General features: G+C 35.6%; 1 protein-coding gene across 11 annotated transcripts in view; it reads left to right on the top strand.

The window, feature by feature from the left end:
* Window positions 1–3,533: 3,533 nt before the first annotated feature.
* The window catches only part of LOC101434139 (zinc finger protein 596-like), a 47,307-nt gene continuing 25,090 nt past the window's right edge, over window positions 3,534–25,750 (top strand). For 8 of the 11 annotated variants that reach the window (XM_058277305.2, XM_058277303.2, XM_058277306.2 and 5 more), the window contains exons 1-3: window positions 3,534–3,761; window positions 12,517–12,629; window positions 17,616–17,692. In XM_058277305.2, coding sequence (XP_058133288.1) covers window positions 12,623–12,629; window positions 17,616–17,692 — 84 coding nt within the window. In that variant the 5' untranslated portion in view covers window positions 3,534–3,761; window positions 12,517–12,622. Of the gene's footprint in view, window positions 3,762–11,705; window positions 11,766–12,516; window positions 12,630–17,615; window positions 17,693–25,750 lie in introns of all 11 variants that reach the window. The other 3 variants (XM_058277307.2, XM_058277302.2, XM_058277299.2) reach the window with 1 other exon arrangement.

Here is a 25,750-nt window from a genome sequence, read left to right as displayed (position 1 = left end):
TATAATTTAATAAGTTTATTTAAATGTAAAGTAACTAGTCTATGTGGTTGTAGTTAATTACAAAAAAGTTGTAAAAACATCTTCCAAACTGAAAACATTTAAATGGTTCTAGTTCTAGAAGTCATTAGTAGCAAAAAATAACTTTGTAATAATAAAACCTGTCTGAAGGCCTCTGCAAAGTGCATATTTAAGTAAATAGTAATGAAATTTATCTTGATTCTATTAGGAATCTTTCATTTTCATTTTAACAATGAAAAATAGTTTTTTTCCTCTATTACTAAAGTAAAATACCTACTATTATCTCCATGGTAAAATTGTATAAGTAAAGTCATTTAATATATGATGTGTTGCATTAAAATGTTTAAAATATATATATAAAAACAAGGAATAAACTTTAACATTGTCAAACTTTCTTATACATTCAAACTAGGCCTTGAATACATTACAGGTTGCCTCTTCCTGTGAGTTATTGGCTAGGCTGGTCACTGACCCCTCAGATAGAAATATTTGCTACATCAGCCTCTAGCTATGCTCCTGATGTCAAGGAAACTATGTTGCAGTTTCAAGCTCCTGCAGCAGCCAATGATGACTCCCTACAGCCAAGTGTACAATGGCTATCACCTCCAGACTGGCATTGTTCCATAGTGCCAGAGAGCACTATGCACCAAGCTAGTAAAATACTGAAAACTTTCTCTAGGATCAACGATGCTGCAACTTACTCACTGTGTGAAGAATATGCTAAATAAAGCCATGATTACCAGGATACTGTAAGTAAAATATAAACACAATTGGCATTATGGCCTGCTCCCATGGAGAGATAACATGTAAAGTATTACAAACCTAAAACTTAAAACTATTAATTGCAACTCAGAATCCTTATGCATTAAATAATACATTAATTAATATTAAGTGCTGTACTTTTATCCTGTACTAAATATATGCCTAATAATTATAACATTATCTTTTCTATTCTAGATCAAGTGCAAAAGTATATTAGACCTGTTAAATTCCTGGTAACTTCATTTTCTAAATAATTAATAAGCATATCTATAAAATAAGGTAGTGGTCTTAGCCAGGCTCAGCCAAATTACTATTCTACTGTACTCTGCTGTGTAGCAAAAAGCTTGCTAATAATGGGTCACCTATTAAACAGTCAAAATTACTGGAACTTGTACAATTAAAACCAAAATTAAAAAAAAAAAAACAACTTTATTCTGTAGTTCTGATCACTCCCACAGCTAAAACTAAGAAAATTTCCAACTTGGTGTACTAATCCTGAATGAAGCCAACTGCCCAAAAGGTGCCAGTTCACCAGGAGCATACAGAGCACATAAGTGCTAATCATTAAACAACCTGAAATGCGTCTTCAAAACAATGGAAGTATCAGTTGCAATTTCTCTCTAAAAATAAATAACTTAAAAAAATATATATATATATATATTTACTGTTTCCACCAGCTTTTAAAAAAGAGTGCCATCTTTATAAGCACCTAACCTTGTCTACCTCTGTAATCCAATGTCCTCTTTTAAAAACTGGTATTCCAAAATTTTAATTAAATTTGTTTCTTTCAGAATGAATATCTTATTAACCATGTGAGAACTTCATCCAGCTTCGTACAAAATGCCAGATCCATCTTCCTTCAGTTAAAATAAAATAAAAGTTTTACATCTTGTTAGGCAATGGCTACAGCCCATGGCCAGCAAGAAACAGTTACAGAAATCATCTCCCTTCAGCACCCCTTTAAGAGTAAAGGTGTGAACTCTTTAAGAGTAAAATAAAATTAATAAATGGATCTGGAGCCTGACTGGAAATCCACATGAGCACCGGTGGCCCCAAGATAACTGCAGAGAGGCCCACCCCCAGGATTCTACTGTCCAGAATAAAAACTTCTGAAAACAGAATAAATCCTTGATGCTTTAACAAGAAGTTTGTCTTTAGATCCTCACTAAAAATTGATAAAGTAATCAATCAAAACAGCCACCCACCTCATACCTCCAACAATAATTATGCCAAAGCTTAGGAAGTTAAGCTTCAGCACAAGGGGAGAAATAATATAGGCTATGAGTGAGGGGCTGTTCATATATTCATAAATAACCTGAGCAGAGTGTTTTCTGTGCAATGTGTTTGGAACAGGAAGAACTGCAGCCCTGCCCTTGGTAACTATAACAACAACTCCAGTCCTGGAAAAACAATTTAGCAATGCAAATTCTACAAAAATGCAAACCAAATGTGCTAAAACCTTATCTAAAATGTATAAAGTTGTTAGAGGTTTGCAATAATTAATAAACTGTAGCTCAGTTCCCCCTGAAATGCACTGGGGAAAGGTTAACCCCATCCCGCATAAACCTACCTGTCCAAGCACATGGCTCTTCCCCACAGGTTAAAGAAACCACACAGAGACAGAAGTAAAGGGAAATAGAAACCTTCCCTACCTACCTATCAGAGGGAGATAAAATTCCCAGAAAACGAAGAAATATCTGTTCCTGCAGCATTCCAAAAAACCGTAACTCCCTAACCATCTTTCTGCTAGTCACTATCAGGGAAAGTTCTACCTCTAAGGGCTTCCCATTGGCCCCTGCACTTCACTCGGACCCTCAACCCCCTCCCACCAATTATCATTCCCCTGCCTAGGAAAGTTCTGTATGAATTCAGGTTCCCTCCTTCCAAGGGGGTGCTGAAGTCTGTTCTTCAGACCCACTCCATTGGGAAAGCCTCTCAATAAATTTTTCTTTGTCTATAGTCAATCAGTCTCTGTGTCCCAGTAAGCACCGTTTTTCGCCAACAAAAGTCCATGCTAAAAGCTTACCTAAAATGTGAAAGATATAGACTAATTCAAGCCTATTGAGCACTGAAACAACAGAACCATTTGGCCCTTCCTCTCTATATAAAAGAAACTCAAAAATCTTGTTCCAGGCTCGGGTTTGAAACAAAGTTCCCAAGTCCAGCCAGCCGTCAATAAATCATTTTTTCCTTCTCAAAATCATTCCTGAGTCCTAGCCTTTCTATATGCAAATAATTGAATCTCTCTCATCTTCTACAACATTTTAACAGTGATTTTGGTGATAGATGAGGATTTTGGTTAATATAATAGAAGAATGTTCTTCTACCAGCAGGTGTTAAGAATATGGTGATACATGGGGAAAATATAACTAATGTTACTTCTAGGCTCTTTAGTTACCTGCCCATGATATTGCAGTATTTTTGTAGCAACAGCAAAGGTGGTACTAAATCAATACTAAAGGTAAAAAAAAAACTTTATGGGGTTTAGATTTATGAGATATAAAAATAAGTAAGCATTTTTCTTCGTTTTCTTCATTAGCAAGGAGACATTGATCATGTCATTTAAGCAATCTGTGTTTAATCTATTTATCTTTTTAGAAGAACAGTAGAGAAATAATTGGGTTAGTTTTTAGGATAAAAGAAGATAAATGTGCCTGCACAGAATTTTTAGAGTAATGCTCCATAATTGGTTAAGCTGCCATTTGTCTATTATTTTGTTTTTTGAAGTTGAAATAAAGTGTAAAAAAAAAAAAAAGTCGATGGATGACGTCATCAACAGAGCGACCGAAGAAATCCCTGAAAAAGAAACCTCCCCAGTTAATCGGCGAATTTCTTGCACGGCACCAAGCCGGTTGCCAGGAGACCGAAGAACTGCACCAAACAGTGAATCAGAAAAAAATGAGCTTTATTTGGACTTACTAACAGGAGAGAGTGTCGGGAGAAGGCGGTCTGAAGAATGGTCGTCGCGCTTTGCAAAAGAGGTAGGAAAAAATGAGGGGAAATATGAAGGGTCTCAGCTAGGGTCACATGAAGCACACAGATGGGGTCTGGTGATGTTATGGTAGGAAGGAAGTTTCCGCCTGGAGAAGATTATAGGTTATGATACCATCTGTATGTTCTTTTCCCTCTGGGGAGGGTGGTTAATCTTTAACTTCTGTGTAGGTGACGCAGGCAGCCACGTGTTAAAGGCTTTGTTTCAGTTAAGTGGGGGGAGCCCGGGCTTGGCTCCCACTGGGAATAATATAAGGGGAGATTCCAGAACTATGGAGGATGCTGGAGACTCGAGAAGGTCTCCACAAATGCTGAATTAAGAAAGAAAAATAGAAGGTTAGAAACTTCTATCCAGAACCTGCTAGTCCTCTTCCCTTCCCTCTCAATGGGTCTTGTGCAGAGCTTGGGAGTTCTGCAAGCAGCCTGGGACAGTCTCACCATAGAAACCTATTTTAGACTAACTCACATGAGTGAATTAGAACCACACGCATTTCCAGGCACAGAGAGCCAAATGCACGGAGATCCAGGGTGGAAAAAAATCTGCTGAGGAATGCGGAAAACAAAAGGGCTCCTGCAGAAGGGATGGGGAGTAAAACTGCTGCAGAATGGCAGTGGCTGAGTGGTGCACGCACTTAATCCAGTTACTGTCAGTGGGACTCCCTAAATGCAGAAAGGACTTGTGGATGGATTCACTTTCTTGGAATGACCCCGTAGGACTCTAGAGGCAGGGTAACCTAGCAGGGAAGAAACTTGAGGCAGAAAACCTCAAAAAAAAAACAAACAAAAAAAAAAACCTGGAGAGGATTAAACTGAACTGCTCTAAGACTGCAGAATCCCAGAAATGAAAAATGTAAGGAAAATGCGGCACTGAGTGAAGAAGAGAATTTAAACGCACCATAGAAACTGGGAAAAATAATTCTGCAGAATTATTAAAATACTGGACTAGTCCAGTGAGAAGGTTTAGGCTGATTATAAGCTCCTAATGGGCTGTGAAGAGATGAAGTGCACATTGCCCATACATATACCAGCTATTAAGGCAATTTACTGCCCAGGAAATTATTTTATATAATTTCCACAATAAAAATATTGCCTGGAGAACAGTGTAACTACAGATAAGGTGATGTTTTTAGAGATTTATTGCTAGGAATACTGTCATTTGTCCTTAGTATCCTAGTGTCTGTGGTATTGAGCATACAAATGAAGAGCCGACCAAGATTTATTTGTGTTGTGAATATCTTACTGATCCAGTGTCTTTAACCTGAAAATGGACATGCATTTTTAAGGTAACTTGTAGTTCATGGAGGCATATGGACTATTATAGAAAAGTTTCCAAGCTCTTCTATGATAACTGTAGACTAGTGCCTACATTGTGGTTGAAACCGCAAAGGCAGGTGTTTTTCTCCCAATGCACTTCAAAGACCAGTGGCTGAGATACTGTGATTTCAAGAGAGAAAGAGTTTATTTGCTAGTCTAGCAATTAGGTCATGGGGCCCAAAGGCCCCAAAATCTGCCTCCCTGACTATGAGAAGATTAGGGTTTTTATGGATTCAAATGGGAGGGTGGAGTAGTTACCATCACAATACTACATATACACAAGTGTAAACCTTGAATTGAAATAATCATAAACAAATGTAAGATCAGAGTAGAACAACCATCAGAACAGTAAGTATACAAAAGGGTGAGCCTAGTTTGAAATAACTGTAAAGAAGGGTGAGGTTGATCTAGCCAGTTTCATTAAGTTCAGGTATTAGCTCTTGACTTTTCTATAATATCCTGAAAAACTAAGAGAAATATTATCAATAAAACAATTGAGTTCATAAACTTTCCTTAAAATTTTTTAGAAGATACCAGGAATTGAACCTGGACCTTGTACTTGTGGAGCAGATGCTCAACCACTGAGCTGCACCCACTACTTGTTAATTCTAATTCTTGGTTACAGTGTTACAGGTTTAAGAAAGTTTAAAGCAGAGTAAAGAGGACCTTGGCTTAATTATTCATATTTAATATGAAATACATTTGCAGTTTGAGCCAAAGTAACTGAAGCACTTGGGACAGGAAAGAAATTTGTTTTCAGCAGAACAAAGGGTTCTACTGCAGTATCATAGAACAGGGACTATGGTGACAAATTAACAGTGGATGAGGTTACCTCACTTTTAAATGTCCTGGGAGAAACAGACAATGGCATTGTGTTTCCAGGCCAGTGCAAGGACAGAGCGTAGGGAAATATCATTTTAAGTGTTATTAAGGTAAATTGTACGTGAGGACTTCTTTATATGATGACTTGATTCAACACCTTGGGAATATACAGTCTATTGTGTGATATGGTCTACTTCACTTCTTGGCTAGTTTGATTTTTAACTCTTCAGAGTTATGGTTAAGTCCAGAAATGTGATGGAACTTTTTTAGTTGAGTGATATAGACCCATGGATCAATACCTGTAATTATGCTGCAGTGCCAGAAGTCACGAGTACTTGGCAGGGTTCATTTTAATGAGGTTCTCGGGCTGTCTTTACCTGTGTCGTTTCCAGTAGATCCATTATCCTGCTGTCAGATTATGATTAATGGGGTGTCTGTCATGTGGGACAGGAAAGGTGTCCTTCACCTTTTGAAGATGATGTTTGCATATGCACTAAGGAATTACAAATTGAGTCATATTATGGTGTGACAATAAGTGATAAGTGGAGTCTTGCGATATCTTTGTAAATTTTGAGTGCTAATTAAAGTATGTAATCCATTCAGTTGTTTAGTTTGAAAGTTTTTTTCTAGATTGATAGGTAATTTTGTGTAATTGGACATTACCCTAAATGAATATGGAAATTCTAGGTTGTCTTTGGTGAGATTTTGCCATTTTGTTAGATTGATATAGCTTCCAACCCCATAAATTTTAAACTTGTAATATGACAGAGTGCCACAGTGTAGAGAATCAAAATTTTGACATAAAGGTGAGGATCCCATCTTCATCATTTCACTTCTTACCTTGTGCAATGGGAAAGAAACCACCGGCAGTAGCAGAAATCAAAAGCCTAGTGCCCTGGGCTCAAAATTTGAACTTTTTCATCAGTAAGATTAACCCACTAACCTTTGGACTGAGAGCTAGTGAGATCAGAGAGCTCAAACACAGAAATAGTGGGGCTCAGATCTGTGAGGGACTCATCCATGATCCTTGGAGGTAGTGGGGGAGAAAAAAAAAATAAAACACAAAGGTTCAGTAGGCACTTTTGTCTGTCTGTCTTCTTGTTTCCATCATCAGCAGTCACTTTTGCAACCTATCTTTATAGACAAAAGTGCCAAAAAACTGAAAAAATCCAAAAGAAATTAATTTTCTGGATCTCACATCTTTTTTAAGCAATTCATGAATTGGACAATATACAATCCATAACATGGAAGGAACCTCAGAAGTGTGAGAGCAAGAAAGTTGTAGGCAGAATAAGGTAATCTTCAAGAAAATAATCTTATTGATTGACACAGGATGGTTTTCCTTACTTGGCTTAGCCTTGGCTTAGAGGAACTAAGATACAGAAGAAAAAAGATCTATTGAGTTATGATTGTTTGTTCTCAGGATTCAGGTTTTGGGGAGCATTTACAGTGACAGGAATTTAGTTAAGCTTTGGTTTGCTGCCATGGGCTTAGTATGAGGGACTCCATCTCAGGCCTGTGTAACTTATCTATCGTCTCATAGGCTTGTTTCTCTTCTTGTTTTGACAATAAAATTTGTCAAAAGAAGTTTGAGTAATTTCCAGTTATTCAACAAAGTATATATTATTAAAGTACTGTTTCCTGAAAATCTTCTGCCTTTAAAGATTCGTGGACCCATAATACAAATGTTTCATACTATAGGATGAAGGAAAACCTCAAAAATTTAAAATGAATAACCAACATACCCTATTAAAAAGGAAATAAAGTGACAAAATTATGACAAAACATCGAAAAATAATCTATGAACTGAAAATTGAGGAGGAAAACTGTTCTATATAATCTTGGAACCTAAAAAATGTATGTTATGAAGAAAAACAGTAAGAGCTGAATAAATTTCATACAATCACAAGATTCATAAATTAAACCAATATTCCTGAGACAAGTGTAGGTCTATTAGTGTGTAAAATACTTATATAAATTACAGTAAATAATGAAATTATGAAAGCACCTTTCTTAAAAAGTTAAAAGAAATAAAGCTAAATATTATTACGGTGCAGAAATAGAAGGAAATTAATGAAGAAGCGAAAAATAAATCATTTATAAATGGAAGAAATACCTAAGTTTCAGATCAAGATTCCTAAAAGTTCTTTCTGCAATGAAGATAGTGTTCTATTGCTCCACATGCCATTAGAAAAGCCACTATATAGCTCCTGGGCATTTGAAATTTATTTAATGCAAATAAAACACTGAGTTTTTAGTGTTATTTAAGTTTTACTAATTTATATTTAATAGTCATTTATGTTTATTGCTTACATTATTGAACAGAAAAGACCCAGAATTTTGTACAGTACAATTAAAAGTAATGAAATAGATTTAAATAAAAGTTCAGTAAAGGACACAAATAGTCAAAATAGGAAATGAGAATGGTGAGAAAAAATTTGATACAATAAAATGAAAGATAATTCTTTGGTATAAAAAACAGTCTGAATATAGTCAAGATTTATAAAAGTGCCTGCTCACATCTATTGTTTGGAAAACTTGCCAGAACCCCAAAATTGGGAGAAATGGTGAGGTCAACCAGGTTCTGAGACAGGTTCCAAAAAAAGCAGCACTTTCCTCTTTCCCAAAATACTGCCCTGTCCAGTTTATTCTTCTCAGTTGACTATAACTTCTATTTTTGCATATCCTTTTAAAAGAGTTAGTCTACATTAGGACTATATTCCAGGAGTCACACCCAGATTTAACAGATAATAAACGTAATTAGTGCTTCATTCTTTGGGGCACTGTTTCTGTTTATTGGAGTTACCAGATAAGTTCAAAATTATAACTGTCAAATGATGTTGGATATGTAAGGCTATTGAGAAGAGAAATTATGAAGATTCATTCATTTCTTTAGGCATTATTTCTTTCAGTTGCATTATGTGTACTAAGAAAGATTCCAGGTCCTGGAGATTAATTAGGGATCCTATCACACTAGTTCTCTATAGATAAAAGCCTGGCATGTTCTGAAATAAATTGGGAAAATAAAATAAATGGAAGATGAATAAATATAAACATTTCAACAGTTCTAATGATGTGACAAAAATTTACAGTTTTCCTGGAATAAAAAATGGAGCGTGGGATTGGTAGGATAAAAGCTACATAGTATTCTCTAGGATAAGATAAAATGTTAATAATTATCTGAAAGAACTTTGGAAGCCAATTTTATGCTTGTTTTAATAAGGGTAAATTATGTAAAAATTAAAGTATTATACATAACAGTGCAGGCCAATTTTATTGCTATTTCATTTACAATTAAATTGTACAAATATTTGAGAAGAATTCAAAAGTTGGCTTGTTTCTGATTCTATGAGGAAAGTATCAGACGTTCTCCATTGTTGATTCTAGCTATAGATTTTTCATAAATCCTCTTCATCATCTTGAGGAAGTTTCCTTCCATTTCTAACTTGTTGATTGTTTTTATCATGACAGGATTTGGGGTTATATCATGCTTTTTCTGAATCAAATGATATGATCTCCTTTTTCAGTCTACTACTATGGAATATTACATTGGTCGTCTTCTATATATGTTAACAAATCTCTTGCAAGCTTAAGTTATATCCTACATGGTCATGTGGTGTAATCCTATTAACATTTTACTAGATTTGGTTTGCTAGTATTTTCTTGAGGATTTTGATATCTGTGTTCATGAGGGATAATTATCTGTAGTTTGTTTTATTTGAGATTCATACTAGGACAATGCCGGACTCAAAGATTTAGTTAGGAAGTATTCCCTTCTCTTCTAGTTTTGGAAGAGTTTGAGAAGGATTGGTGCTAATTATTCCTTAAATGTTTCATAGATTTCAAAGGTGGAGCCTTCTTTTCCTGAACTTCTGTTTGTGGAGGTTTTTTATTTCTGCCTCACATGTTTTGCTTATTTTCTGTTAAGGTGTTCTATTTCCTTAGTCAGTTTTTCATTTTATGTATTTTTAAGAAAGTTGCTATTTAATCTTACTTATCTAGTTTTTGGTGTTCAGTTGTTCATAGTATCATCTTACAATCTTTTAATTGTTCATAGTCAGTAATGTTCACACTTTCATTTCTGACTTTAATTATTCATGCTTTCTATATTTTTCTCCTTTTCACTTGAGCTACTAGTTTGGAGTATTTTTATATCATTTGAAAGAACCATCTTTTTGTTTCATTGTTGATATTCTCTATTGCTTTCTCTCTTCTCTATTCCATGTATATTCACTTTAATCCTAATTATTTACTTCTCTAACTTTGGCTTTAGTTTGCTCTTTTTATAGTTTCTTTAGATGTGGAGTTAGGTTTTTTGTTACCAGTTTAAGGTTTTCCATCTTTAGTAAATTACATTTTACAACTATATATTTTTCTCTGTGCACTCCATTCATCCCATGTTTTGTTATATTGTGTTATGGTTTTTATTCATCTCAAGTATTCTCTACTTTCTTTGTGATTCATTTTCTTTGACCCACTGGTTGCTCTAAATGTGTTAATTTCCACAAAGTTATGAGGTTTCCAGATCCTTCTGGAATTGATTTTTACTTTGATATATATATATATATGAGTATAAGTAGGAATTAATTGAAGAATTGAGGGTCAAACAAGGATATAACATTCACAAAGACTAGATAACAAAATGCCAGAAGAGATGGCACTAGAGAAATGTAGAACTATAGGCAAGGCAAACAACTCATGGTATCAGGACCTGTGGTGAGCCTTATCTTGTAGTGCAAATGATGACAATTGCACTACACAAGATTCTTTTGCTCCTTTTTTTGAACCTATAATTGGCACTATGTCCTTGATAGTGTAAGAATTATATATTAAGGCTTTTCCCCACATAGGCAGCTATAAAATTAATAATACCCCTTACTGGAAGTAGCAGACCACACTGTCCATTAACTTTCTCTCAGTAGCTTGTTAGCCTCTTGTACTTAAGACATTAGCCAGAACTTCTCAGTTCAACTGACATGAAAAAGACAATATCTCATTGTAAAGCAGACCAGCAAGCATTAGGTGACACCCTGTAGTTCACTAAATCAGTGTCTTCCCACTTAAGGACCAAAGACCAGACATGCCAGAGTCTCCAGCAGCAAGGGGAGTTATGTAAGCCCTGAATTTAGGAGGCTACACATCAAGATCTAACTCTGAACTGTGATTAATTAACCACAAGGATAAGGCTGATGTGCTGGAGGAAAAGCAAAATTAAGGAGAGTATTCTGTTCCTCATTACAAGACCCTTGAAGAAATCATACATCTTTGCTGATCTGGCAAAACTGTGCCATGGAGCCTTCAATTCTTTTTTCCTTATATTTCTTTCCCTGCATATAAAATTCCAACCTAACATTCCTACATGGAGCTAGTTTTGGGAAGATTCCTCCAATTCCTTGTTTGTGCACTCAGAGTAAATCACCTTTTTACTGAGAGACCTGGTTCTCCTTTGTAGCACTGGATTGAGCAGACCCTCTGTTGGAAATAACCATACTTAGAGTAACAATTTTGAGTGTGCCAGTAGGAGCCATGCCACCCTGGGACTCAGCCCTCCAGAGCAGCCCAATCCATGCCTTATCAGTCATGGGGCTTCCCTGGATCCCTGAGTTCCATGCTTGGAATTTCCCTAGAGGACTAGGGCTCAGGTTACAGGTAACATTTCTTCCATGGGTAGACCCTGAGTGTTTTTGATAGCTGGAAAATGGACTTATTCAAAATTTCTTTTCTTTAGCAGACCTGAAAGATTCAAATACATTTACTAGATCTAGTTGAACTGGTTTTCTATAACTTAATTTTTTTAGGAGGTCCCAGAGATTGAACCCAAGTCTTCATACAGGATGAGGAGGTGCTCAGCCACTGAGGTAATCCACCCCCTCAATTAGCCTAATCTTAGAAATTCACTCTTTGTTCTTAGTTACTAGAAGAACAATGACCAGACCTTCCCAGTTCTACTTCCTGGAATGTCAGGAATAAGATGGCATCTCAGCAAAACCACAGAATGGTGCCAGGAGCACCGTATAGCCCTGGATATCTATAACTTCCCTGGGACAAAAGGTGGTGAACTGGGACATCAATCAAGAGTTTTGCATAGAGGAGATAACACAGGATTAAGAAATTTTCTCACATCCCTCTGATGAGACCTGTAGAAACATTCTAGAGTCATTATCCACATGGCAGGCATCACTTGATCCTCAACCTCTATTTTTCCTATAAAAACCTTAGCCTACCTTCTCACTTTGAATTGATTTTGGGAACATTACCCCAGTTCCTTGTGTGTGCACCCACAATATATCACCTTCATACCTAGACTTCTTTCTCTTTTGTAGTGCCAGATCATGTATGCCCATCTATTAGACATAGCCATCCTTATGATAAAAGATTTTGGTGAGCCAGCAGGAGCCCTGCTGCTCTAGGGATGGGCCCTGTGCCTCAAACAGCCCTGATCTGGGTCTAATCAGCCATGGGGCTTCCCCAGAACACTCAGCTCTGTGCCTAGCAATTGCCAAGTGATTTCCCCAGAGGATCAAAGCTGGAGGTTCTGGGCAAAATTTCTGCCATGGGTGAACACTAGGTGTTTTGGGTTAAGGTGGCTCTTTTTTTCCTTTGTTTCAGGAGGTCCCATGGATTGAACCTAGGAACTTGTACCTGGAAGGCAGGCTGTCAACCGCTTGAGCTATATCCATTCCATGAATGTGATTCTGAAGTTGAGTTTTCACCTATGCTAGGTGAGTGTGTCAAATTCTTTTTTATATTCTGATCTGTGCTTGCTTTTTTATACTCTGATCTGTGCTTGCTTTAACTTGATCAGTCTGCTCATGAACATAGGGCATCTGGATTGATTTTGTCAGTCCATTCATCCTGAGAAGACTGCTGAAATTTGAATTGATCTAAGATCATGAATACAGACCTCATGGATTTGAGTCCAATTATCTGTGATCTTAGAGTTTGGGTTCCCCTGTTGATTTCACAGTTTTTTCTCTGAAATTGGAAACCTGTTCATTTTGTGGAGCTCCTGTTCTTGATATTCTGTTTGTGACTTCTGTTGGTGTTGCCTAGCCATGGGAAAATCTAGAATGTGCTGCCTGGGTCTCCCTGAAGGTATGTTTTAGACAATAGGTCAAAAATTGGAGGAGATCCCTAAAGAAAAGGATTTTCTATTGTAATGCTACTTGGCCACAGTATATATTGGATGACGTGGAAATATGGCCTAAGAATGGTAGTTGAAGTGTTAATACTATTTGCAATTAAATTTGTTTTGTGAAGAAAAAGTCACAAATGTGTTGAGGAATTTTCAATTCCTCAGAATTTGAAAGGAATGTTCAAATTTTCTTAGAGTTGTACAATGACTATGATGATGCCTTAAAAAATGTAAATTACTAATTTTAAAGAGAGAAAAGAAGGTGTCTCGCAGCTGAGGTGATGGACCACTTAGATGATATTCTCTTCCCTCCTCTGCCACTCTGCCACACCTTGTGCATTCATTGTTGAGCATTTTTTCATGTGTTTTTTGCCGTTTGTATTTCTTCTTTGGACAAATGTCTACTCAAGTCTTTTGCCATTTTTAGATTAATCATCTTTTCATTGTTGAGTTTTAACATTACTTTTTATATACTGGTTATATTAGACATGTCATTTTCTAATACTTTCTCCCTTTAAGTTTGCTCCCTTTTCACCTTTTTGACAAAGTCCTGTGAGGTGCAGAAGTGTTTAATTTTGAGGAAGTCACATTTATCTATTTTTTCTTTTGTTATGTATGCTTTGGGTATAAGGTCCAAGAAACCACCACCTACTCCAAGGTCTGAGGATATTTCACTACATTTTCTTCTGTTAGTTTTATGGTCCTGGCTTCAAATTATCTCTAGGTCTTTGATCCATTTTGAGTTGATTCTTGTATAGGGAGTGAGATACGGGTCCTCTTTCATTCTTTTGGTTAGAGATATCCAGGTCTCCCAGCACCATTTTTTGAAGAAATTTTTTGTCCTGTTAAGATGGACTTGGTGGGTTTGTCAAAATCCAATTGGACATAGAGATAAGGGCTTATTTCTGGACTCTCAGTTCTGTTCCACTGATTCATGTGTCTGTCTTTATTGCAAGTACTATGTTGTTTTGACCACCATAGCTTTGAAATATATTTCAAGGTCATGCAGAGAAATTCCTCCCATGTCACTCTTATTTTTTAGAATGTTTTTGGCTTTTGGGTACACTTTCCCTTCCAAATAAATTTGGAAATTGCTTTTTGTAGTTCTGTAAAGTAGGCTGTTGGAATTTTGATTGGTATTGCATTAAATTTATAAATTAGTTTAGATAGGATTGACATCTTCAAGATATTTATTCTTCTAGTTCATAAACATGGAATGTCTTTCCATTTGTTTAGGTTTTTAAAATTTTTTTAGCATTGTTTTATAGTTTTCTGCACATAGCTCCTGTACTTCTGTGGTTGAATTAATTTCTATGTATCTGAGTGTTTTTGTTACTATTAAAAATGTAATTTTCCCTCTGATTTCCTCCTCAGATTGTTCTGTACTAGTGTGCAGGAACGTTACTGATTTTTGCATGTTGAGCTTGTATCCTGCCACTTTGCTGATGTTGTTCATTAGTTCAAGTAGCTTTGTTGTAGACATTTGGGAATTTTCTAAATACAGGATCATGTCATCTGCAAATAGAGTTTTACTTCTTTTCCTATTTGGCTGTCTTTTACTATTCTTTTCTTGTATAATTGCTGTAGCTGGAACTTTTCACATGGTCTTGAATAGCAGTGGTGACAGTGGACATCTTCGTCTTGTTCCAGATCTTAGAGGGAAAGTTTTCAGCCTTTGTCCATTGAGTATGATGTTGGCTGTTGGATTTCCATATATGCCTTTTATCATGTTGAATAATTTTCCTTCGATTCTGATGTTTCGAAGTGTTTTTATCAAGATAAGATGGTGGATTTCACTGAATGCATCGATCGAGACAATCATGGGGTTTTATTCCTTCCATTTTTCAATGTGATATATTACATTAATTGTTTTTATAACACTGAACCGGCCTTGCATATCGGGACTAACTCCCAGTTTGTCATGATGTATAAGACTTTTGATAAGCTGTTGGATTCTATTTGCAAGTATTTTGTTTAGAATTTTTGCCTCTTTGTTCATTACAGATTGTTCTTTAATTTTCTTTTCTTGTAGTGTCTTTACTATCTCTGGTATTAAGGTGATGTTGGCTTCATAAAGTGTGCTGGGTAATTTTACCTCCCGTCCAAATTTTTGGAAGAGTTTAAACAGGATGGTGTTAATTTTTTTCAAAATATTTGTTAGAATTCAGATATGAAGGCATCTGGTCCAGGATTTTCTTAGTTGGGGGTTTTTTGATGATTGATTCGATCTCTTTAAATGTGATTGGTTTGGTAAGTTCTTCTATTTCTTGTTGTAGGTTGTTGGCTCATTTCTAGGAATTTGTCCATTTAATCTTGGTTGTCTGGTTTGGTGACATATAGTTTCTCATAATATCCTCTTATGACCTATTATTTTATTTCACCCCTTTCATTTCTGATTTTATTTATTTGCATCTTCTCTCTTTTTTTCTTTGTTATTCTAGATACATGTTTGATAGATCTTCTCAAAGTACCAGCTTTTGATGTTGTTGATTATCTCTATTGTTTTTTTGTTGTTGTTCTTTTTCATTTCTTGGCTAATCATTATTTCTTTCTTTTTTCTTGCTTTGGGAGTGGCTTGTTCTTTTTCTAGTTTCTCCAGTTCTTCAATTAGCTTTTTGATTTTAGCTCTCTCTCCTTTTTTAATATATCTGTTCAATGTATAACCCACTGAGTTTGGGTGCAGTGTTTTGTCTCTTAGGTCTAACTTGGTTATCATGTTATTCAAATTCTCTGTTTCCTTGTTGATCTTCTGACTAGTTGTTGTATCTAATGCTGCGAATGGTGTGTTGAAGTTACCAACTATTATTGTGGCTATGTCAATTTCTTCCTTCATTTTTGCCAAATTTTGCTTCACGTATTTTGGGGCACCCTGGTTAGGTGCAGAGATATTTATGGCTCTTTTTTTTCCTGATGATTGTCCCTTTTGTTAATATATAATGACCTTCTGAGTCTCTTATAAGCAGCGTATGGATGGCTCATGTTTTTTTTTTTACTGATTCTATCAGCCTATATGTCTTGATTGGGGAGTTTAATCCATTCACTTTCAATGATATTACTGTAAATGCATTATTTTCTTATACTATTTTATTCTTTGTTTTCATTTTATATTATATTTTTGTCTTTTTATTCTTTTGGTTATCCTTTCTCCTATTCTTTCTTCTGTACTCTCTCCTGCTAGCCTCTCTCTCCTATCTTACTTTTTTAGACTCTGAGGCTTTATTTATGGTTTCCTGCAAAGTTGGATTCCTTTTTACACACTCTTGTTTCTCTTCGTTTGTGAATATTTTAAACTCACCTTCGTATTTTAAGGACTATTTTGCTGAGTACAGAATGCTAAGCTGTCAGTTTTTCTCTTTCACTCTCCTAATTATCATACCACTTTCTTCTTGCCTCTATGGTTTCTGATGAGAAATCCACATGTCATTTGATTGTGATGATTTTTTTCTCCCTTGCTACTCTCAGAAGTTTTTCTTTATATATGACATTTGACATTTTGAGTAGTATGTGTCTTGGTATAGGTCTGTTTGCATTTATTCTGATTGGGGTATGCTGTACTACTCGGACATGTAAGTTCATTTCTTTCATGAGAATTGGGAAGTTTTCGGTGATTATTTCTTCAAATATTCTTTCTGTCCCTTTTCCCTTCTTTTCTTCTGAGACTCCTATGATATGCATGTTGTTGTGTTTCATTTCATCATTCAACATCCTGAGTCCCTGCTCAAGTTTTTTTATTCTTTTAATCTCTCTGTTCTTTTCTCTCTTCAATATCACTTATATTTTCTTCTAGTAACTTGAGTCCTGCTGTTTTATACCTGTAACGTGTTTTTGATCTCACCTATCATGTCTTTTATTCCCATGACCTCTGTTACTTTTCTATTCAGGTTTCAGATACTTCTTTGTGCTTGTTCAATGTCTCTTGATGTTGTTTATCTCTTTAGCCATATTGTCTTTCAACTTATTAATTTGATTTTGGAATTTGCATGCATCTCTTTGAGTTGTCTGTAATCCTGTGTCTATCTTGGAGGTTCGTTTTTTTCCTTTTCTTGGGCCATGTCTTCCATTTTCTCAGTATGGCTTGTAATTTTCTGCTCCTGCCTAGGTATCTGATTAGGATGTTGAGTTTATTCAGATGCTCAAATTCTGTTTCTTTTGTAGGATTTTACTGGCAGTAGGCAGTGTGTTCCTGCTGTTCCTTGATTCTTGGTTCAACCTCTTCTGGTACTCTAGGATTGTTCCTCTTAGTTTCTCAAAACTGGTCCCTCAAACAAATTTTGGGTTTCAGACCCTCTTCCTAGGACTTTGGGGAGGGATGCTATAAAGGCCAGAAAAAAAGCATCTCTCATTTACTTTTTATTTTCTAATGTACAAATCCTGGGTGAGCCAGAAGACGAGGCTTTTTGACAGCCCTCTAACATCATTAACAATTAGTCCCAGTCTTTTAGCTGTTGTTTTTTTTTTTTTGTGGGAGAGAAGAGAGTCCCATATCTTTCTTGGATGATTTCAGATAAGGCTAGACAAGAAGTTGAGTACTTGAAAGAAGGGGCCTCCCAGGACCCTATCTTTTCTGCTCTAGGAGACACTGTTCCAGAGCTGGATCCCTACAAGGACTCAAATAAGCCTGGGGAGGACACCCAGTTGAATCATTATAAGGTAAGCATTTTGTTTGGGTTTAAAAATTGTCTCCAGAGCAGTAATCTCTGAATAAAATACAAGGAGTACACCAGGAACTTTTGACTTCTTTATTCATGAATGACAAGGAGTAGGGCTTGCTGTCCTCACACAAACCTTGGGAGGGTGCCAAAGATCCATGGCATGTTTATTTTTTCTATCTATCTATCTATCTATCTATTTATTTATTTCTCTCTCTCTTTCCTGTCCCTCCCCCCACCCCAGTTGTCTGTTCTCTGTGTCTATTTTGCTGCGTGTTTTTCTTTGTCCGCTTCTGTTGTTGTCAGTGGCACGGGAATCTGTATTTCTTTTTGTTGCATCATCTTGTTGTGTCAGCTCTCCGTGTGTGCGGCGCCATTCCTGGGCAGGCTGAACTTTCTTTCGTGCTGGGCGGCTCTCCTTACGGGGCGCACTCCTTGTGTGTGGGGCTCCCCTACGTGGGTACACCCCTGCGTGGCACGGCACTCCTTGCATACATCAGCACTGTGCGTGGGCCAGCTCCACACGGGTCAAGGAGGCCCGGGAACCGCGGACCTCCCATGTGGTAGACGGATGCCCTAACCACTGTGCCAAGTCCCCTTCCTGATGGCATATTTCTTAAAGAAACTGAACTTAGTAATGCAGGGTTGTCAACCTTGCCTTTGGGCTGAGGTTACTACTTGTGATGTTCTGCATCAAGCTGTAAAGTTTGCCATGGTTCAGGAGGTTACTGTGCACACCCCACAAAGTGTGCAGAAACCTCACACAGAATCTCCAGCCCAGATTCTCCAGGGAAATCCCAGGCAACTATTAGGCATGGAGCCAAGGGGTCTGGGGAAGCCCCACAGATGATACTACACAGATCATGGATTTCCAGAACAGCGTGGATCCTAGGTTGCTTGCCCAAATTGAGACTATAAGCATGGCTCTTTACAATAGAAGGGCCCCTTTAATCCAGTGCAACAAAGGAGAACCAGGTTTCTCAGAGAGAAGGTGATTTATTTTGAGTGCACAAGCAAGTGACTGGGGGAATCTTCCCAAAACCAGTTCTCTGTAAGTATGTGAGTGGTGATTTTTATATGGAAGGAAAGAAAAAGACAGAAAAATAAAATAAGTGAAGGCTATGTGGCAATTTTGCCAGATCAGGAAAGATGCAGGATTTCTTATTATGAGGAACAGGATACACTCCTTGATTTTGTTTTTCCTCCAGCACTTCAGCCTTATTCTTATTATCCCACTTTCAGTAGTTAATCGTGTCTCAGAGTTAGATCTTCATGTGCATTCTCTAAGGTCAGGCTTTTCATAAATCCCATTTCTGCTGACCACTCAGATATGTACAGCCTTTAGTCCTAAGGGAGATGTCATTGATTTAATGAGCTACAGTGTTCCATGTGATGCCATCTGATCTTGTTTTACAGCTCAGCTAATTCTAGGAAGGGGCACTGGAGATTTTATCCTGCTTTTGTGGGAACAATTCTTAATACACATTTTTCCAATTATCATATAGGGCATTTTTAGGGCATTAGAATTGTTCTGTATGATTTGGCAATGATAGGTATGGTCATTATAGATTTTGTCAAAACCTGTATAATTGCATGGTGCAAATTGTAAACCATAATGTAAACTATAGACCATGATTAGCCATACTTCAATATTTGTTCACCAATTATAACAAATATACCATACATGTGTAAAATGTTATTAATAGTTATTAATAGGGGAAAATGTGAGAATGGGAAGAGGTGATGTATCTGGGAATTCCCTATGTTTTTGATGTATATTTTCTCTAATCTAAAGTGTCCTTAAAAATATATTTAAAAATGTAAATGGATTAAAATCTCCAGGCAAAAGTAGGAATTGGTACAACAGAAAGAAAGCATGACCCAACTGTATTATGCTTTCTATAAAAAATTCACCGTTCATTCAAAGACATATGCAGCTTGAAAGTGAAAAGATGGGGAAAAAAGGCCATGAACTTACTCTCCACATTAGAGCTAGGATAGCTAAAATAATATCAGATAAAACAGACTAAGTCAAAAACTATTAAAGGGACAAATTGGGCCAGTAAATACTGACAATTTATCAATTCAACAAGAAGATGTAACAATTAAAAATATATGTCCCCAAAACAAAAGTAAAATACATATATCTGCCTAAAAGCCAAGGCCCAAAGTATATGAAGCAAATGCTGACAGATAGGAAGGAAGAAATTGATCCTTCTGTATTAATAGTAGAAGACCTTAATATACCATTTTCAGTAATGGATAGAATATCTGGACAGATCAATCAGGAAATATTAGACTTGAATAATATACTTTAAACAAACTAGACCTAAGAGCTGTGTAGCACAGTTCACCCCATGGCAGAAAACATATTCTTCTGAAATGTACATAGATCATCCTACAGGATTGACCTTATGTTGGGTCACAAAACAAATCTCAATTAACTTAAAAAATATCTAAGTCATACAATTTATCTATAACCATAATGAAATGAAGCCTAGAAAGCAATAACATACGGAGAATTAGAAAATTCAAAATATGTAAAAACAAAACATTGCACTCGTAAACAACCAATGCATTAAAGAGAATCACAAGGGAAATTAGAAAATATCTGGATGTGAATGAATTTGAAAACACAACATTTTACAATTTGTGTGATGCAACAAGGGCAATGTTCGAAAGGAAATTTATAACTCTGTATGTTTGTATTAGAAAAAGATTTATAATAAGATAACTTCAACATTGAAAGAACTAGGTAAAGAAGAGAAAATTAAACACATTGTGAACAGATTGAAGGAAAACAAAGATTAGAAAAGAGATAAATAAAATAGAGGATAGAAAAAACAAAAATAGGAAATCAACACAACCATAAATTGTTTCTTTCAAAAGATAGAGGTAATTTCAGCTAGCCTGATGAAAAAATAAAGAAGACATATTTACTAAAATTAGAAATGAAAAGAGTACCATGGTTACTGATTTCATTAAAAAAGGACAGTAAGTATACTGTGATTAACTCTATGCCCCAAATAAGTGAGCCTAGATGAAATGGACAAATTATTCTTACAAACACACAAACTCCTTACACAGACTCCAAAAGAACAGGAGAATTGAAAAATCATAATTAGTACAAGGATTGAGTCAGTTATCAAAAACCTCTCAACAAAGAAAAGCCTAGGACTACTTGACTTCACAGGATAATTTTAACAAACATTTAAAGAAGAATACCAGTCCTGCTGGAACTGTTCTTAAAAACTAAAGAGGAGGCAAAACTCCTGAATTCATTCTAAGAGGCCAATATCACCCTAATACCAAGGCCTGATAAGCATAGAATGTTAAAAGAAAATTACAGAACATTATCCCTTCTGAATATAGTCGCAGAAATTCTCAAGAAAAATATTAGTAGACCAAATGCAATACACAATAAAAGAATTATAAATCCTGACCAAGTAGGATTTGTTCCAGGTATCCAAGGATGTTTCAACATAAAAACATCAATTATTGCAATGCAGTACATTAACAGAAGAAGGAAATAATGAATCCAGAAAAGATATCTGGCATAACTCAGCACCCCTTCTAGGTAAAAATGCTTAGGAATCTAGGAATAGAAGGAAATATCCTAAATATGATAAGGAACATGTGTGAAACAACCACAACTAACATATAAACTGAAAGCTTTCCCTCTACTATCAGGATCAAGACAAGGATGCCCACTCTCACCAGTGCTATTCAACATTGTACTGGAAATTCATGCCTGGAGAATTAGGCAAGAAAAAAAAAAATGTGTCCATGTTGGAAAGGAAGAAGTAAAATCTTCCCTATTTTCAAATGACATGATGCTATATAAAGAAAATCCTGAAAATTTCCATGACAAAATACCTAGAACTAATAAATGGATTCTGCAATGTGGCAGGATAAAAGATCCACATCCAAAATTCAGTAGTATTTCTATACACAAGCAGTGAACAATTACAAGTAGATATAAAAAAAAAAATTACATTTATGATAGCAACTAAAAGAATCAAATATTTGGGAATAAATCTAATCAGTTTGTACATAGAAAAATATAAAATATTGCTTAAGAAAATCAAAGAAGACCTAAATAAATAAAGGCATTCCATGCATATAGACTGGAAGACTGATTATTGTTATGATGTCATTTCTATCCAAAGTGGTTTACAGATTCACTGCAATCCCAATCAAAATTCCATCAAAATATTGCTGATATGGAAAAATCAATAATCAGATTTATATGAAAAGATGAGGGGCCCCTAATAGTCAAAGTCATCTTGAAAAAGACTGAATTTGGTAAGAGTTATACTTCCTGATTAGAAACATTTTTACAAAGGCAGAATAATGAAAACAGCATGGCCCTGGCACACTGACAGACATATAGACCAATGGAATTCAATTGAGAGATCAGAAATCAATCCACAGAATTATGACCAATTGATTTTTGACAAGAAGGCCAAGCCCACTCTTGGGGAAAGAATAGTCTGTTCAACAAATGGTGTTGGGGAAACTAAATCTCATTCCTTAAACAAAAATAAATTCAAAAAGCCTAATTTCCTTGCAATTAAATAAAAAGAGACACAATAGAACTCATCAAAATTATATACTTCAATGCATCAAAGGACTTTATCATGAAAGTAGAAAGACAGCCTATCCAAGAAAGAAAATATTTGGAAACAACATAACCAACTGTTTTAGTTTACCAAAGCATTCTGATACAGAGTACCAGAAATGGGTTTGCTTTTGCTAAAGGAATTTATTTGGGATAAAAGCTACAGTTTCAAGACTGTGAAAAGTCCAACTCAAGGCACCATAAGAGGTCCTTTCTCACCAAAGTCAGTTTCACGTGGTGAAGCAAGATGGCCACCAATATCCGCCAAGGTGTCCACATGTCTGCAGATGTAGGTGAACCTGGCATAGGCTTGTCTTTTACCAGGCCTCCCCTCTCAGTCTCAGTGTCTCTGCTCTCTTCCCAAGCTTAGCTGTAAGCAATCAAGCATATGGATCCTTTCTCCCTGGGCCTCTGCTCTTTGAGTCTCTCAGGAGATTCTCCCATTGCAGCTCAGTTTTAGATGAGATTGGAGTCCTTTCATGATTCAGGATCAAATATGTGGTTTCTTTATTTGTGTCTCTGTCCATTTCTCCCTGTGTTTCTGTTTATATCAGACCCAGTACGAGGGAAGAGATTAAACCTGTGTTGGTGCCTCACTGACATAGTCCAATCAAAAGCCTTATGCTGATCTTATCAAGTAATTCAGCCAAAGTCCCCTCAACAGAATTTATTGCAGTCCAGGAGTTTCACACCCACTGGAATTGATTAGTTTAAAAACATAAAATTTCTCTTTTTGGGATTCATAAACTAATCTCAAACTTCCACACTAATGAATGTTTAATATCCAGAATATAGTTTTTAAATTCTTCAGCTTATTAAGAAAAAGAAAAGCAACCCAATTGAAATATGGAAAAAATATCACAACAAACATTTCTCTAAAGAATATGTACAAATGACCAAAAAGGCCATGAAAATATTCTCAACAACATTAACAATTAAGATAATCAAATAAAAACCACCGTGTGATCCCATTTCACATTCACTAGAATGGGTACTGTTAAGAAAATCCAGAAAATTGAAAGTATTGGGAAGGATGTGGAGAAATAGGAAAACTCCTGCATTATTTGTGGGAATGTGAAATTGTCCCGCTTCTCTAGAAGAGAGTTTGGCAGTTTCTCAGAAATTTAAGCATAGAATTACTATATGACCAGCAATGCCATTTCTGAGCATATATAAAAAATTAAAATCAGGGATTGAAGAGACATTTACATACCAGCAGTCATAGCAGCATTATTCTCAAGTGCCAAAATATGGAGGCAATCCAAGTTTCTATCAACCAATGAATGGATCAATAAAATGCAATAAATATATACATGGTAATATTATACAGACATAAAAAGGAGTGAAGTTATGATACATGCATTAACATGGATTGGATGAATATTGAAAACATCAGGATGAAAGTCAGACAAAAAAGGACAAATATTTTAATGATCTCAGTGGTATGAAATAATTAGAAAAAGGAACCTCATTAGTCAGAATCTAGAAAATAGTTTACCATGGGTTAGTGTAATGATAGGGAATGGGGTGGGTGTTAAGGCTCAAATTGTACAGCATTTCTATTAGGGTTGTGTGTGAAGTTTTAGTAATTGTTAGTGGTAAAGATATTAAAACATTGTGAATGTAATGAACACTGAATTTTATATTTGTATGATGTTAAAAGGGGAAATTATAGTTTTTATGTATGTTGCTCTGTACAACAAAACCTGTGAAACCTATGTAAATGATGGCCTATAGGTAATAGGACAGATTTAAAATGTCCTTTCATGAATTGTAACAATTCTACAATAGTAATGCAAGGTGTTGATAATAGGGTGATACATGGGAACTCTGTATTTTATGCATGGTTGTTTTCTAAACCCACAACTTCTCTAATAAGAAAAATAAATTTACAAAAATTAGAATTGGGCAAGAATTGTGGGAGAATTAATACATTTCCACTAAAAATAAAAGTATGAGTTTGTCACCCTTTACCACACTGACAAGAAAGGCTAAAGGAAGATCTTCAGGTTGAAAGGACAGTAGAAAATATATTGAAGTTGCATGAAGAAATAAAAGTCTCCAGTAAAGGAAATAACAAACATAAAAATAAATGCCATTGCTGTTGTTTTTCAGGGGATGTGAGTTATAGTTTCACAATTTACTTACTACAGTATCTAAAATGCAAATATATGAAAAGTGATGACAAATCAATGGATTCAGACTTATAAAATATAAATAGGTAAATTGTGACTATAATTGCCTAATAGTGTAGGGATAGAGGGACATAGCATGCATATGATAATTGAAATTAAGTTGACTTGAAAAAGATGAGATTTTTCTCTATTTAGGATGGTAAATTTTAGTTCTCTGTTAACCCAAAAGAAAATAGAGGAAAAAAATCATAGAGGGAAATGAGAAGGATTTCTAATGTATTCACTATTAAAATGAGCAAAGAACTTGAATAGACATTTATCCATAAAGGACATACAGATGGCCATGTGCACATGTGAAATAATGTTCAATACCATTGGCCATTACAGAGATGCAAATCATAGCCATAGTAAGATACCATGCAGGTGCTGTTTGGAAATAGATTGGTGGTTCCTAAGGAAGTTGGGTATGGAATACTAATTAACATAACAATCCCAATTCTAGGTATATACCAAAACAATTGAAAGCATGGTCCAGGACAGATATTTGTACACAAGTGTTAACTTCAGCATTATTTAGAGTGTCAGGGTATGGAAGTGATCATAAATGTTAGATTCAAAGAAAATGTGAGAAAATATAGAATAAGGAAAGAAAAATAATTTTACAAGGAAGAAATTTGTATACTGCCAAATTTAGCAATAAATAATATTTGGACAATGATGCAAACAATGAAATAATTTAACTAAAATTGTGATATAATTATTTCAAAGTATTTAGGCTTACCTGATTTACTGTATATGTTCCAAAAATGTAAATATGGTAAGTATTTGTTGATAAGTTAATTGAAAAATGAATGCATGTAGTAAAAACTTGGAGATACACACAAAAAGACTTAAAATATTTAGGAACCATTACATTTGAAAAGGTGAAAAACAGAGCAGGCTCCTATCTGTCACCCTAAATGACTCTATTATTCAGTATTTTCAACAAATAATACTTTATTTTGAGCCAAAATCCAAAGCAGTGGAAAAACTTTGGAAAACTAGGAGCTTAGTACCAAACTCAGGATATCATAATGTAGTCAAAATCCCTGGGATAATCTTTCTTTAAAATGTCTATGTTTTCTCTTCAGAGATTCATTTGGCTAAGAATGGTATGAGGCAGTGGCAGTATCCTCATTGTTAGACACAGGTTTTATGAAATGTGACATGGAATGTTTAAATAAATCGGGATCCAGTGCTGGCCATTATTCAATGTATGTATGAATCCCCTGGCATCTTGTTAAAATATAAACCCTACTTCCAT

Source organism: Dasypus novemcinctus, chromosome 16 (genome assembly GCF_030445035.2).
Source record: "Dasypus novemcinctus isolate mDasNov1 chromosome 16, mDasNov1.1.hap2, whole genome shotgun sequence".
Lineage (NCBI taxonomy): Eukaryota > Metazoa > Chordata > Mammalia > Cingulata > Dasypodidae > Dasypus > Dasypus novemcinctus.
This window is presented reverse-complemented; position numbering and strand designations above follow the sequence as displayed.